The sequence below is a fragment of the Haemorhous mexicanus genome, chromosome 22 (assembly GCF_027477595.1).
Source record: "Haemorhous mexicanus isolate bHaeMex1 chromosome 22, bHaeMex1.pri, whole genome shotgun sequence".
Lineage (NCBI taxonomy): Eukaryota > Metazoa > Chordata > Aves > Passeriformes > Fringillidae > Haemorhous > Haemorhous mexicanus.
The window spans coordinates 7,663,306-7,678,504 of record NC_082362.1 but is presented as its reverse complement, the minus strand read 5'-3'; the positions used below and the strand labels follow the sequence as shown (position 1 = coordinate 7,678,504).

General features: G+C 45.4%; 1 protein-coding gene across 4 annotated transcripts in view; it reads left to right on the top strand.

The window, feature by feature from the left end:
* Window positions 1-15,199, top strand: part of SSH2 (slingshot protein phosphatase 2) — a 90,028-nt gene that overhangs the window by 43,493 nt on the left and 31,336 nt on the right. For all 4 annotated transcript variants that reach the window (XM_059865725.1, XM_059865727.1, XM_059865728.1 and 1 more), the window contains one exon: window positions 13,844-13,947. In XM_059865725.1, coding sequence (XP_059721708.1) covers window positions 13,844-13,947 — 104 coding nt within the window. The remainder of the gene's footprint in view (window positions 1-13,843; window positions 13,948-15,199) is intronic.

Below are 15,199 nucleotides of genomic sequence, written 5' to 3'. Positions count from 1 at the left end.
TTAACCAAGCCAGGGCTGTATTGTTCATAACTACTTTTCCTGTTTGGCTTTTCCTTTTATTCCCCTGGAAGCTGTGGGTATTTGCCTCACTGATCTTTCCTGGTAAGGGCTGGAAGAGAGACAGAGATGGTTATCAGACATCAAATCAAAACCTGAGCCACAAACCAGTGTTTCAAGGACAAACCCCCCACACCAGCACTCTTTTTGAGCAATATGTTTTAGTTAGGAAGCCCACGCTGCTGGGCTGCCAAATGAATGTTTTAAAAGGATTTAAATGGTAGAGTTGACTCTGAGATTGTGTTGTCTTGAAACATCTGCAGATGTTCCTGTCTCTGGAAATGCTTGGGATTTTTCTAAAGACCACAAAGTAGAAGGACCCCAGTGAGATTATCAGCAGAAAAAGACCTTTTGGGGCCAGTTAATAGCTGGCTGGGTTTTTTTTTCAGGATTCTACGTCCTTGTACCTTTATCACAGAGCCCCTGGTTAAAATATTGCTTCATTGTTTTTAAAACAACTTCAAGCTAACTTTCTTGACAGTTGCTTCTGACTAGTGTTTGTGGGGTCAGAGAAAGTTTAAAATTCTGCGTCCCATTCTGCAGTAGACTCTGAAGAGCTGCTGTCTCCCCTTTATGGGTCTGACAAACAGCATTTAAATTAGCAGCTTATATGGGCTTAAAACTAGTTCAGAATTGTTTTTCTCCAGTGTAACATACGTAATGTGTACAGAGCAAATCTGCAACTTGAGTTTCCAGCCATGGTGTTTCATAGCAGCTGGTTGAAGACTGAAATTTTCACAAACACATGGAGCAAAACTCACTCCTGTCCTTAACAGTAAACACTTGTTCTTTTGCTGAAGTATCCCAAAGCCACCCCTTTGCTTTCCATGTGCAGCTTGGCCAGAGCTTGAATCCAGCAGCTTGAGAAGGAGCTGCAGACTGGCAAGAGCTGTTCTGCAGCCACCTAATGCTGGGCTGTGTGGGATTAACCAAGTGTTTTGTGACAGACAGCAGCTTTCTGGTTCAAGGACATCAGCCTGTGGATGAGGGAGGCTGGGGAGAAGAAAAGCCTGTAAAGGTGAACTTAAAAGACAAATTCCAGAGTTGCTGAAGGCTGGGAGTGACATAGGAATCCAACCTGGAAGATCTCAGTGTAGAATTGGAAATTTTTGGCGTTGGCAACTTGATAAATTTGGGCACTTCTATTATATTGAGGTGACAGGCTCCTTGTTCAGTGCCTATTCCTGTTTATCCAGTACTTATCTGCTCCTCATCAACATCGTGTTCAGCTCTTTGGGCTCTTTGATTTACTTGCAATAAGCCATTTAAGCAGAATGCTTTTCCTCAAAACACCTTTGTTACAAGTAGGCTAAATCCAGACTGCTGAACCAGAAATGATTTAGTTCTTTCTTTTAAACAAATGATCTTTGTCACTTATTAGCGAACTCTTTCATTTGTTCACACACTTCTCACAATGGCTTAATGAGCTGCATGCTGTCCCAGCAGGCAGGGCTGGCTCCTGCCCGGGGTCTCCTCGGGAGTGCCACAGGTTGGGCTCTGGTTGCACTCTTACACTTCCAGTTTTCCCTGGAAGAGCACAGATCTGTGACATTGCTGCTGCAGTGTGGCTTTAGTGGAGGCACCCAGGTGGATCACAGTAAGTTCATGCCAAGGTCCAGAGCTGTCTGGAGGTGCTCAGGGTGGACTGGGACCCCTGTTGAGTTGAGCTTGGAATTGTCTGTACTGTGGTGTTATTGTGTACACTGTGCTGGATTTCCTCACTCTCTGTGATTTGTTTGCCAGCATGAAGAGAATAAATTTTCTTCTCTGAACCTCTTGCTGCCCTGCAGCCTCTTTTTGTACAGAATCCCAACTGGATGCTTTGGAGAGGGCTCTTACCTGTGGCTTGGCTCAGGCACCTGTAGCTGACAGACAGGCACGGGCAGCTCTGTTCTGGGTGTATTGCTGGTGTTTTGTGAGACTCCAAATGGCAGGTGGGACTGGAGTAGGGTCATTTTGATTAGCAAATGATAAATTTACCTTGGTCAGGTTACAAAGTAAGGGGGAATCCCATTTGCACAAAGGTGTAGAAAGCTATCATTAGTCTTACTTTTGTCCTCCTGTTAGATTCCTGCTTGCTTTCTGCAACTCGATACTGAATTAAAAGGAACCCAAATTGTGGGAGGAGTTTTACTGGGTTTTTTTGTTTGTTTAGTTTGTTTGGGTTTTTAAAAGCCTCGTTGCATGGTGGTGTGTGAAGAGCTTGTCACTGGCTTTGTTGTTGTTATTGTTAGGCTTGGTTTGTTGTTTTTTCCCCTTTATTTGCTTTGTAAAAGAGATGGAGAAATCAAAAAACAAATGCAAAGTGGAGCAGCAGCATTCCTCTGTGGCGCAAAGACTGAAAGACAGTTAGTCTAAATAAAAACAAACAGTTTGTCAGCACCATTTCTGGCCCTCCTGCTGGTTTGCCATGATGAAAAAATTGCAAGAAAGCAAAAGAGGAATATCCATGTGCCTTGATAGCAAGTGGGGGTGCCACAAATACCCACCCCAGAGGTGGGTGATGCTGTGTCCAGTGTGTGTGAACAGGACTGGTGTTTGGGGGTGTCTGAGCCAGCCCAGGAGCTGCATTTTGGGAAGTGGGGTCAGGAGATGGACCAGGACATCACCCAGATTCCCAGCACAGTCCCCAGCAAAACCTTGACACTGCTGTAATCTTCCTGACTCTTTTGTCCTTAGTTCCTTCAAGTACATAATGAAATGTTCTATGAGAGGCTCTCTAGCTTGAAATTAAGCAAATATCTATTCTGGAGCCTTTTAAAAAGCTGTTTAAGAGCCTTTTCCTAAAGTACACTGTGTTCTTGTTAGAGACTTTGCTGGTTCTGTGGTACATAGCAGTGTTTAGTATTCTGATGGTCTTTCTACTTTAATGTGTGGTTTTTAGAGGGGTTTCTATGCTTTTAGGAAATACGAAGACCTGAGTTAACCACAGAAAATTGGCTGCCAAACTGCTTAAAGTGCTAATTCTGCTGAAATTTAGCACCTGACTTTTGCAGGGATAAACACATCTGGAATCTCGACTCTTCTGAGTTCAAACTCCTGTAAAATAAAACTTTTATTTAATGTGTTTCCAGTCTGAGTCTTAGTCAGCAGAACTATGCAGGGTTTTTATGCAGGTTGAGTTAAAAACTCCTTTATATGCATTTTGAAGTAAAGCATTGACATCCCCCTGAAAGTTACATGAAGGTGCTAAAAGAATTGGTTAATTTGCAGCTGTGCTGAGAAATCACAAATGCAAAACTGCACGGTGATGCTTCAGAAGGAAGCACTTTACTGTTTTTCCTTTAATTTACTTTTTTTGTGAGCAGATACCATGAAGAGTGGATGGTTCACACTTCTGCTTCCCTGCTTGTCTTTTAAGTAGCTGTATAAAACCACTTCCATTCTTATGAATGTTTTGAAGAAGTTTTCTTGTCTCCTGTTTAGAATCTCCCAGTTCCTTTTGCCTCTTAGGGTGCCCTTCGTTTCAGCTTTTTTTTTAAGTTGGGAGATGCTGTGCTGGTGTTAGACATCCCACAGTCTGTCAGCTTCTGTTTAAAGTGGTGTATGGTGAGTGATTAATGGAAATTATTTCGGGAATAAAGGACTCCTGGTAAGCTGATCCCTATTCAGAGCACCAAAAGAAAAAGCAGAGTCACAGGGGATGTTGTCTCCAGGAAGAACTTGTAACATCCGCAGGGGGAAGAGTTGGATTGGAAAGTGATGCTGAGTTTGCATTTTGAAATGGATCATAATTATATCTCATGGTCTGATTTGGAGAGCTTTTCCTGATGGCTCCGGAGGCTGATTGTCACTTACACCAGCAGGATGTTGGAGTGGTTTTATTTGTGGCTGCTGTCAGGGTAGGTGTGCTGGGAGTGCTGCTCTCAGTTCCTGGGGACAAGCAGCCTTGTCTCTCCAGGCTGTTACCCCATTCCCTCAGTGCTGGGTCACTGAACCCAAAGTAAAGCTGTGTTTCTTCTTTGGTTTGCAGCTTTAAATCGAATCTGAAGTTTGTATTGATCTTGCTTTGTGCAAGGAACTGTCCTAAGTGTTGCCCTGGTTTGAAGGCACAGAATCCATTAAACTATTCCAACTATAAAATGTTCCTGATCCTTTGTCTTTGATGATTTTTTATTTCTAGCTGATTAAAATTTCAAGTTATTAGTTGCAGCCACATTTAAGTTTGTACTCCCTTAGTTGTAGCCTCCCTGTTCCCTAAAATAAAGTCCCTGGTGTTATTTGCAAGGAGGAGCAGATCAATGGCCCAGTTACTGGCTGTATCATCACAAGAGGTAAAGCTCCCTGTGACTTCCAGTTTCAAATCAAAACCTATTGAAAGAAACCTGGCACGTGGCAGTTCTCTGTGAAACAGCCCACAAACCATCTCACATCCCTGGCTACTGCTGACTGTCCTTTTTGCTAATCTAAAGGGACAGTCGTTCCTAAACCGATTTTACTGTTCCTGCTGGAAACTGTCATTCAGGGATCAAATACCATTGCATGGGGAGGATGCAGTAAGAATGAGAGAAAATTGAAAGTGCTGAGTGCTGCAGAAGTTAAAATACTGAATAAATAACTTCCTTCTATATTTTTATGAGTCAAATCCAACAGCCTCTTGATGATTTTTGATGCTTTTGGTAAACAAGCATCTGCTTCTTCTTAGCAAGAGGAAAAGGCTTATTATTCAGCATTGATTTCTTTGTGTCGAGACAGAGTGGTCCTTGTTTTGGTGCTCTATTTACAGGGGTCTGTTAATGTATTTACTGAGGGCAGCCAACAAGGCTGTGATCAGAGCCAGGCAGCTTCCCCAGTGTAAGTCCTCCATGCCATGCCCTGGTTGGGGTAGTTGGAGGGTCAAGTCCTGGCACAGTTCTGCTTCTCAAGGCAGCAGGAGCTCTGCTCCTTGGCTGGCCACAGCCATGCTCGGTGCTGGCCACAGCCACTGAGACCAGAAGAACACAGAGCAGCATCCTCCTCAACCAGTCACATCCTGGGGCTGTGCCTGGGGGAGCTGTGGCTGCTGGGGAGGGAGAGGGGACACAGGGTGCCCTGCCTTGAACGGGAGCCGGGACTTGTCACCTCTGGTCACACCCATCTCAGAGAGGCAGCCAGCACTGGCCTTGCTTCAGGCAAGTCAGTGATCTCCTTCCATCTGTAAAGTGCTGGACATTCTTTGTCTAAATATAGGGGACCCTGGACTTGGCTGTGGCAGGGAGGGACAGTAAGTTGACCTCAGTGTGTCTCCTGTCACTTGTGTTACAGTCGTATTTAAAGCAGACAGGTCCTTCATGTGGGACACTGCCAGTCAGGCCAAACATGGTCAGGTCTGTGACAGTGACATGCAGGGAGATTGGCATAAAAATTTATTTTAAAATATCTCATCTTAAATGCATTTAATCATAGTGGGGAGAGACCAGGCTGTTAATTAACTGCTGGAGGGTCTGTCAGCTGTCATTTAAGGTTTAAAAAGAAACGTGCTGTGTATGAAGGCAATGCTTTCAAACTGTGGTGGCAGAGGAGATTACTGTGTGGTTTAAAGATAATCAACATGGACTATGTTAATTAGGAGAGAAAAAAAGATAAGTATGTGTCAATCAGAGGGGTGTTCTTCCTGAGGATTAACTAATCAAAAAGCTGGTGGTTTTTTTTCTCTGTTCCTTGATGCGATAGATTATCCTTAGGAAGTTTTCTCATGTTGATTTAAGTGTTTCTAAGAACATATTTGTGAAAGCATTTTGTTGGTGCCACAGCAGCTGGCTCACTTTGGGCAGGCTGAGCTGGTAGGAGCACAGCATGTGGTGGTAAAACACTGTAGAGTGTTCTCCTGGGTATTGCTGTCCTGCTCCATGAACCCAGTGGTATGCATTAAAAATGCCCAAGGATGTTTAAACAGTATATGGCACAAGAAGAATGTCATGTAGAGCTTTCATCTGGGAATGTCTTGACTTGGAGACCTGGAAGCCTTTGGGGACTATCATGTAAAACAAATTCCTTTCATGGTCTCTCTTCCGGTCTGGGTCTCTTGCTTTAAAAAGTGCAAAGAATCAAATTTCTTCTGTAAACACCAAGTGCCCAGATTTCTTAATCAGCATCCTAATTGTGTTAGCCACCCCCTTCCTAGTCCGTGAACTGCCGTGCTCGTGCTTGGACTGCAGGAAGAACGATTTTGTGCATATCTTCAGTCTCAAATTCCAGAGACATCAGGGCTTTGTTTGCACAACTTGTTTTGCTGTTGCTTTTTGGAATCTTTTTCTTTCTGGATGGATTCTCTGAAGCTGCCTCGGAGGCTGAACGTGGGCCACCAATGCGTGCCTTGCTGGGACTCCCTCTGTGCTGCATTGCCAGAGAGGCAGGCAGAAAAGCTTTTTGCTCTTTGTGCTGCATGGAAAATGGGTCCTTTTCAGTCTCTGATAATTTATATCATCCCTGCTTAATTTCCTTCTTCACTGCCATGCTGATCCTACAGCCCAGGTTCATATTCCTTGAAATAAATCATTACCTGGTGATGTGGGGTGTCCCTTCAGTCCGCGCTGCTTCTCAGCAGTGACAGCAGCCACAGCTCAGCTCAGCACATCTCCCTCTCCCCAGCCTCAGCACCGGGACAGTCCCTCCCTCCCGAGGCTGCCGAGGGCTGGCAGAGGCAGTGGGGACAGGCTGGGCAGCGAGGTGGCACAGGGAGGGCTGGGTCAGGGTTACTGTAGGAGCACGCGCTCAGCAGCAGCCCAGTGAAACCCAATCTGGAGCTGCCAGCAGCAGGCTGGGCACAGGGCTGGGTGGTGAGGAGGCAGTGATGTCCCTGCCAGGGCTCTGCCTGCCTTGCCTGGGCTTTAGGAGTTTGTTGAGCTGGTTCATCTGCAGGCCAAGAGTATGTGAGGGGAACAGGAAACCCGCATGGACTTTCACTTCCATCAGACATCATAAAATGCTGACCAGATTAAAACAAAACCCAGTCTGCTTCCCTTCGACTGTAAGGAATAAATCCCAGCCCTGCCTGTGAGGGAATACATAGGATGTGGGTGTGAAACTCAGCCCTGCAGAGCAAGGCTCGGGGCAGGGAGGCAGAGGAATGCTGCAGGTGGTTGGGGCTGTCTCCACGCAGTGCAGCCCTGTCGCAGCTGCGTGGGCTGAAATCTTGGGCTGCAAACAGCAGCTGTTGTTGCTCCCTTCGCCGGCAGCGAGGCAGGGATGAGTTTCTGGCAGGGATAAGTTTCTCAGCCCAGAGCTGTTGTCTTCTGTGCAGTCTCCAAAGGATGCCAGTGCTCTCTCCTGCATACCCAAGCTGCCCAAGTTTGCAAAGGTATTTCTGAGCTCAATTCGAATGATCTGGTGGCAGAGGAGCTCTCATGGCATGTCATGGTTGGTTCCAGCAGTGGGTGTGACTTGAAGACTTGTAACTCACTTGGGTGTTGAGTGGGTATCAAAGCTCCCCACAGCCTGGTGGGATGACCTGAGGCTGGTTTAAGCCTGTCTCTGAAACTGTGTCTGAGTGTGGTTGTTTTGTGCACCTGAAGCAGTTATTCTTCACTTGCACACATAGCCGTGATCTTCAGGTTTCCCTTTGGTAAGTTGTACCCTCTCTGAATTCAGCAGAAATTCTCTCCTTGCTTGATGCAAGGTAAAGAAATTAGTCCTTTGGAATTCAGATTCACACCCATCCATCCTCACCTTTGACGGTCTTCTGGCAAAGTGTGAGGTTTTCCTGTTGTCTTAGTTTGGTTTCAGAAGTTTTCCATATTGGAGCCCAAAACAAGGGAAAATGTGACCTGGTGCTAGTGAGAAGGGATCAGTAGGTAAGTTCATGTGGATGAGTAACAGTTGGCATTGCAGATCTCTCTGTGATGATGCCTGTCTGTGTCATGGAAGCTGACTTCTCTCTCCAGGGAGCCCCACCTTGGAGCAGAGGAAGTGCCTGCAGACACTTCCTTTTTAAAAAAAAAAGGCACAAATGCAGATGTTGCTAAAAATGCAGTTTGCGTCAAACCTCTGAGCCCAAGTGGGTTCCCACGCTCAGTTTGTTTTTCTCCTTGGGCTGTTTCTTAAGTTGCAAAAGTGCTGAGTGGTGAGAGAGGCCCTTTGGTGGAGAACCACTTCCCTTTTCTCTCCCTGCCCTTGGTGGTGTTACCTCTGCTGACAGTGTCACTGACCCCTTTTTGGTAAGTTGCGGCCCTTGTTTTGCTCGGCACTGAGTTTGTTTCTGTTTTGGGTATCAGAGAAGCGTGTGCTTGTCTGTATTTGCTGCCAGCTGACCCTGTGAATACAAATGTCAGTGCAGGGCAATCCTGAGTTATCCTTGCCTTTTCATTTTCCTTGTATGGTTGTGGTGGGTTTTCTTTATTAGTACCTGGTATTGTGCTTTACACAGCTCTGAGATCTGCCCTCTGTGTGAAGAGAATCAAGCACCTTAATCCTTGCCTAGGAGCAAAGGTTTAAACTGGAAGCAAAACGTTGTTTCCCTCTATTTAATTCATTAATACTGTAGGCAGTTATTAAACTAGGTGCTTTAAAAAGTAAACAAGGGAAGTAAGGATGTTGTTTATTGAAAAACAAACTACAGTGAAGGTGAAGGAGGCATTTCCCTGGGGAGGGATGCTAGAGGAATGCAATGCTTTTATCTGGTGTTTGAGGGAGAAATGCCCTGGACTGCCAGGCTGCACATAATCCAGCTGTGCACCCAGCTGCTGGTGCACCCTTGGCTGTGGGACTGATGCTTTATTAACCAGGACTTTTCTTGTGGGCAGGTGAAGGGTGGGAGGCTGGCAGTGAGAGCTGCCCCCAGAGCAGGTGTGATGCCAGGCCCCGGGCCTGCCTGTGGAGAAGGGGAAACAGCCAGTTTGAGAAGGGGAACAGGGAGAGGGAGGGAAGTGGCTTGAGGTGCTGAAAAAATCAGCAGGCTGCTGTGCCTGCCCTCCTGTTACTTCTCCCATGCCAGGCCCAGCAGGCTGCGGGGGAATTGCTGCTCTTGCAGTCCTGGCTGCTCCTGAGCTTGCTCACATGTCCCCAGCTGCCCTCTCTCCCTCCTTCCACACCTCGGGAATGAGCTAAGTATTGGTGCCTGCTGTGCCACTCCTGCCAGCCTTGGAATTTCCTTTTTGTTTGGTTTGAGTTTTGCAGCCACTGGATTAAAGGAAGATGATGGAGCTGAGCTGGCAGCTGAGGTGTGCAAGGCAGCATTGGCTGCTCATATGAGGAAAAAATCTGGGGGGCTGTTGAGGGACTGCTCAACTCTCTTGTCATGAAGAGCTACAGCTGGAGCCAGGCTTGGCATTGAAATCCCATTGTAGCTGCTTCACACTCTTTTCTGCAGGGCTCTGGTTAATAAATACCCCCTAAGAGAAATTGTATTTCTGTAAATCATACAGGTAGTGGACTTCCATTCAAATGTGAAGTACCTTGATACCTTCGTTTCCCCTACCATCACTTTTCAATCTCCCATTTCATCTAAGGATTAGGGTGAGCAGGGTGGGAGGATGTGACCCCATGCAGTGCCCCTGTCTTGGGCATGGCTGAGAGGAGGTGACAGCCCAAGCAGGTTTTGGCCTTTGCCACACTGACCTGTCCTGTGCATTTTGTGGGAGGATGTGCATGGAAGGACTTCTCCTGCCGAGCCTGTCAGGGAATGGTGCCAACTTTCTGCCTGTGCTACTTGGCAAGTGCCCGACCAAGGGCTGGGCTGGACAGGACAGAGCCTGCTGTAAGGAGCTGCTCTGATGAGTGAGGAGAGCAGACTTTGGAAAGTCATCCTCAGGCTCTCAATAACTTAATTTAAGTGTTTTATTAGGATTAAACATTGCCAGCAGCCATTCAGGTGCCTCCTTGCCTTATTCCTAAAAAGGTTTTCTCTCCTTTCATTATGAAGCAGTTTCAGGAGTAAAACAGGAAGGATCCTTTCTGAGTGTTTTCTACTGAGGACTAAGGGTTTCTCATTTCACCTGGCTCCTGGCTGGGAGCTGGAAGGCATTGTCCAGGGGTCATGACAATGCATCCAGTGATTTATCACATCTCTTTGGCACAGCCCCTAAACCAGTAACCTTCTCTTATATGTCCTCAAACCAGTGTATTTGGTGTTTGGGCTTGCAGTTTATTACTGGAGCTGTGCAGTGTGACATCTAGGAAGGCATTTATTAATTTTTTGCCATCTTTTAAGTTCTGCGTGGACCTCATTTTGTAGTATAATGAGAATTTAGTTTGAACTGTGCAGTGATTTCCTTGTGCAGGAGGAGCTCAGCCCTGGGCAGCACATCAGGGAGCACAGAATCACTTCTGTTTCCAGCTGTTACTGCTGGTTAGAAACAGATGCTTCTGAGGGCAGTGTCTGTGCTTTTTGTGCAAAAGGCTTTAATAGTTCTGATGTGCCTTGTACAATTTCTACAAAATCTTTTCTGCCTGGGAGAAAATCACAAGTAGTGATTTCTGTAGGAGTTGCTTAAGTCCTCTGCTTGCACTGGTTCTCTTCCCAGTGAGCAGGGAATTACAAATAACACACCACTGGTAGCCTTGAGGCTGCTGCTTCATTGCAGAGGTGAACATGGAGCAGAAGGGGTTTTTCCCCCAGCTGTAGTGCTGAGGATTGTGAACTCTTTCATAGGTATGTCCTGAGTAAGTCATCTGAAAAAGCCTGCTGTGCAGTGCAGACAACTGATGACAAGCCTGGGGTGCTGATAAAACCCAGCTCAGCTTTGTTACCTATGCCAAGTTGGCTTCTTGTCTTCTGCTGTCCTGGACTCAACTTCTCCCCTAACCATGCTGAGTGTCTTTTAACACCAGTCTGTTCCAGGAGTGTTTCAAAGAGCCCTGAAGCTCCTGTAGGCTCTGGCAAGCCAGGTTTTGTGAAGCATTTCAAAGCCCACATTATGCTTGGAAGCCATCGAGCTGTCAGCAGGGTGAAATCAGTAGTGGATGGCAACACTTGTTTAGAGCCTTAATTGCCCTTTTCACAGACATCTTTTCTACCTTTTGTGGTTTTGAAGTGTCTCAGACTGGGGGCTGCTGTTAGTGTCCCACCCAAGGAATCCTTTTTCTTTGTATATCAGGGACAGTATCCAAAGCTGATCTTGCCCTGATGCTTTAGGTGAAGATCATTCCAGGGTCATGATCTTCATCCTGGATGGACCCAAATGGAGCAGCCATCTGAGTGTGGCACAGATGATGTCAGGCCAGTGATGGTTGTTGTTTTTTTTTCTGTCCATGTAGTGCATCACAGGCACCAAAATCAGCATCTGCTGAATTTAGTATTAGAGCTACTTGGACTTTCCCATGAATTTGTTGCCTTTCCTCCCAAAATTTTCTTTACTGCTTGAATCTTAAAGCAAGATCTTTGTGTTGTGTGTGTATATTATGGGTTTCTTTTCTAGACACTGATGCATCTGGGCTTAGAATTCAGGGCAGGTGATGCCAGAGGTGCCAAAAGTGTACCTTGGCTGCACAGGGAGTGTCCCCACAGCTGGATTTGGCACGAGGCTCTTGTCTCCATGGAGCTGCTGTTCTCCCAGCAGTGCTGATGGCCATCTCCTGCCCTGCTCCTGCCCTGCGGGAGGTGCTGCCCTCCCTGCCTGACCTCCTTGTTCCACAGGAATGATCTGCTTTGCCACATTCTTCAGCTGCTCCAGCCCTTTGTATGGGAAATTACTTTCCCTTTCCCTAGTCCTACCAAGTTACACTTAAAACCCGTGGTTAATGGCCCAAAACAAGGCTCCCCTGGCCTTAGGAGAGGAGGTGACCTCCTGGAAGGATGCACCTGATGGGAATCTCTTTAGTTCTGCTGCTCTTTCCTTTCCAGGCTGGTGGCTGAGAGCTGGTGATAAGGGAAAGTGATGGAACTGAGAAGATTTTTAACCTCCTGGCCCTCTTAGCTACGTGCTACATTGTCCACTAAAAATAGTTGCTAATTCCACCTTCTGGGGGAACCTCAGGCACAGGCTAAAGGATTGCTAATATTAGTGGTTGGCTTTGCTGATAAAATTAACAGTGTGAAAGCTGTCTGTGAGTGCTGAATTCTTTCTCCTCCTCTGCAGCCTAACATCTTTTAACAGTTTTCTTCTGTGGTGAGATTATAATGGGAGGAGGAGAATTTATTTTTATCATTAATAATACTATTATTATATTTTAAGTGTCCTTAAGATAACTCGGTGTTTCTCTAGATCAGGCTGTAGGAAGCTGTGTACCTTGAGAACTTGGAGAGGATTTATTTGTCAACCAAAGCTAGAAAGGCTCAGTCAAAATTTTTAATGTGAGAATGGTCTAAGGAAATATGTTCAGTGTGTCAAATGAACTTAATATTTTTTGGTTTTAGCTTTAGTATAAGTAGAGAACTTTCTGATCCCTTTTAATTTAGGGTGAGTGATTTTATCCTTTTCAAAATTCTGTTTTTATTGAAACATCCAGAGCATGTTTGACATCTGGTTCAATTTTAGGAATAAAGTTCTGGGAGAAACTTTGTCACTCTGGAGTGCTGAGGCTATGACAGCACGGTCTAAACACTGGGATGTGCTGCAGCCTTGAGAAAAGTCTTTCTGACTCTGTGCATCTGCTTTTCTGGAGCTCGGAAAACTTCATTTTTTCATATCCCTGGCAGCAAAATGGAGAGGTGCCCAGAAATGTGCTTGAGCTTAGGGGGAAATCCAACTTTAACACAAGCTTTTCTAATTCTTTTACTTCTAAAAATGTAGTCAGAAAATCCTTTGCTAAAGCAGTCAACCCCAAATAATGCAGGGCTTTTTACTCTATTAATTTCCCAGTCCTCATCCCTTAGAGGAAGTGAATAACTAAATAGGTTTGATATTTGCTTAAGTGGAGAAAGGAAAAAAGTTCCTAACCTCTTGCTCAGGACAAAAGCTGTCTTGAAGGACAAGCCAACATCTTTTTCAAAGCATGGAGCTGTTGGGATGCACAATGCCAGAGACTCTCCCATCCTGTGTTATCATATTCATCAACCATCCTGTTGACTAGAGAATTGTTTCTGGCTTTCTTCAAAGCCTCTAGGATTGTCTTATCAATTCTGAGAAAAGCAGGAGCCCTTGAGTATGCAACAGGATGGCTGCATTGCAGAATCTGGAGTGTGTCTTGCTTTTTCCATGAACTGCTGCATCTGCAAGAAAAGGGCTGGAAGATGTACTTAAAATGCCAGCTGTTCCTCAGTACCTGAGAATTCTTCATTGCCCCTTTTTACAAACTTCTCTCCTCATGTGACTTCAGAAAGGGCAAAATCAAGTAACGAAGTGATTTCAACAGCATTACAGTTTCTTGCTTTCATGGTTTATAGGTCTGTGAGAGTTAATCATCATGCAACTCATACAGAGTAGTTTTATGATTTCTTAATCTTTTGTGTACACTAATTTTCTTTTGGCTAACTGCTGAAGGGAGACATTTGTTTCTGCAGGGCATCAGCTGTGTCTGAGCCACAAAGCTCAGGGTTAACAGAGTCCATAATTACCCAGATGCGTGGGCTTGTTCTATTCATCACCATTTAGAAATGTGGATCTGTCATCTTGACTTTCAAATCGAAAATGTAGCCATAGGTTAATCCCCTCTGCCTGCTCAGGTTGCACCTCTGCAGGCAGAGTGGCACCAGCATATGTTCTGCTTTTCAGTGTTTCTCTGTTTGTGTGGTTCTCAGTTATGCTTTGAATGTTTGCAGTACTTACATGAGGGAAAAGTTCTTTACCAACAGAACAGTTGGGTCTAAATCACTTCATTGCAAAAGAACAGAGCATGCATTCAGTGCTTTTAACCTGTCTCGTTCATTGCTTTTTTCCTTTTTGAAGACAAGAAGCTTTGCCTCACTCCCTGTTTGTCTTTTCCCTTGCAGCATCAGCGAAAGCTTCCTCACTGTGAAAGGTGCAGCTCTCTTCCTGCCACGAGGAAATGGGTCATCCACTCCCAGGATCAGTCACAGGCGCAACAAACATGCAGGTAAGTGTGGTATTGATGGCTGGGGCTTGTCTGCTCCCTCCTGTTCCAGAGTTCAGCTTTCTTGAGCTCATTCTCACCTGATGACACATGTTTGTCTGGCCCATGTGTGTATTAAAGCCTGACCTGCCAGTCTCAATGCTCATAGGAAAGAAAGTTTTCAAAACTCTCCTGTTCAAACAGGATCCTCAATGAGTGACATCAGGGCAGCAGTCATGACATGATGGAGACTTGAGAATGAGTAGTGCCCCACAAAATATCATCCTGTAATTTTAGTGTGAGAGAGGGAGGGGAAGATTGCCTTCCAAAACCGTTGTGCACTGCAGTGGGAAGCCTGAGTTTGTGATACGGGGTGAGTCATGGTCCTTCCTAAACTGAAAGGAACTGGTTATGATGGAGGAGAGGGAGGAGGCTTACCAGACTTACCTCCATGTGGGGATGAGGAAACCTCTGAGCAAAGTCAGTGTGACTTCTCAGAGGTGTGAGCAGAGTGAGTAATCGAGAGTCACCCTACCTCCTTTATCTGCTGGAAGTTTGATTTGTGTTTTTGTTTGACTCTCTTTGTAAAGTTGCTCTGAGTATCATAACTCAAACATTTCAGGGTAGGGTTTTTTCATTGGCTATATGGTGCTTAATCACTGGTGGTGTTTTACAGGCATCAGATAGTGTGGGGATTTTTCCCTTCCATAAAGCAATTGGCAGGAAACAAAAATAAATTGAGACCTTCAGATGTTTGCAAATGGGACAGAGATAGAAACAGAGACAGGAGTCACTGTGCTTTGCTAGATGGTGACCAGGAAAAACGTGATTTGGTTTGGTTCCAGGTGTATATCCCTTTGTACTTTGACACCATCAGACTGTCATCCACTTCTGCATCTGTCAGAGTTAGGTATGTGATGACTGGCCACCTCAAAATCTGTTTGCAAACATATATATAGAAAAAGTTCAAGTCAGAAGGCAGTTAATTATATACTTCCACTCAAACATAGCACAAGCGGTCCCCAAATTGCTTTGGTGAGATGCATTAATTACCAGTTGTCAAAAGAAAATGTTCTGAAACTTAAATTAAAGCTGGCCTTTCTGGTTGAGAACGAAGCGAGATGTCCTTTAGTGTGAAAGTAGAGTGAGCAGTCTTTAAAAGTTTCTCTTGGCCTGTGTTGGTGTTTAATCTCTCCAAAGTCCAATGCTGAAGCCCAGGGTCCCCCTGGCACTGCTGCCTCGGCTTTGCCTCGCTGAGGAAACCCAAAGATTTTCC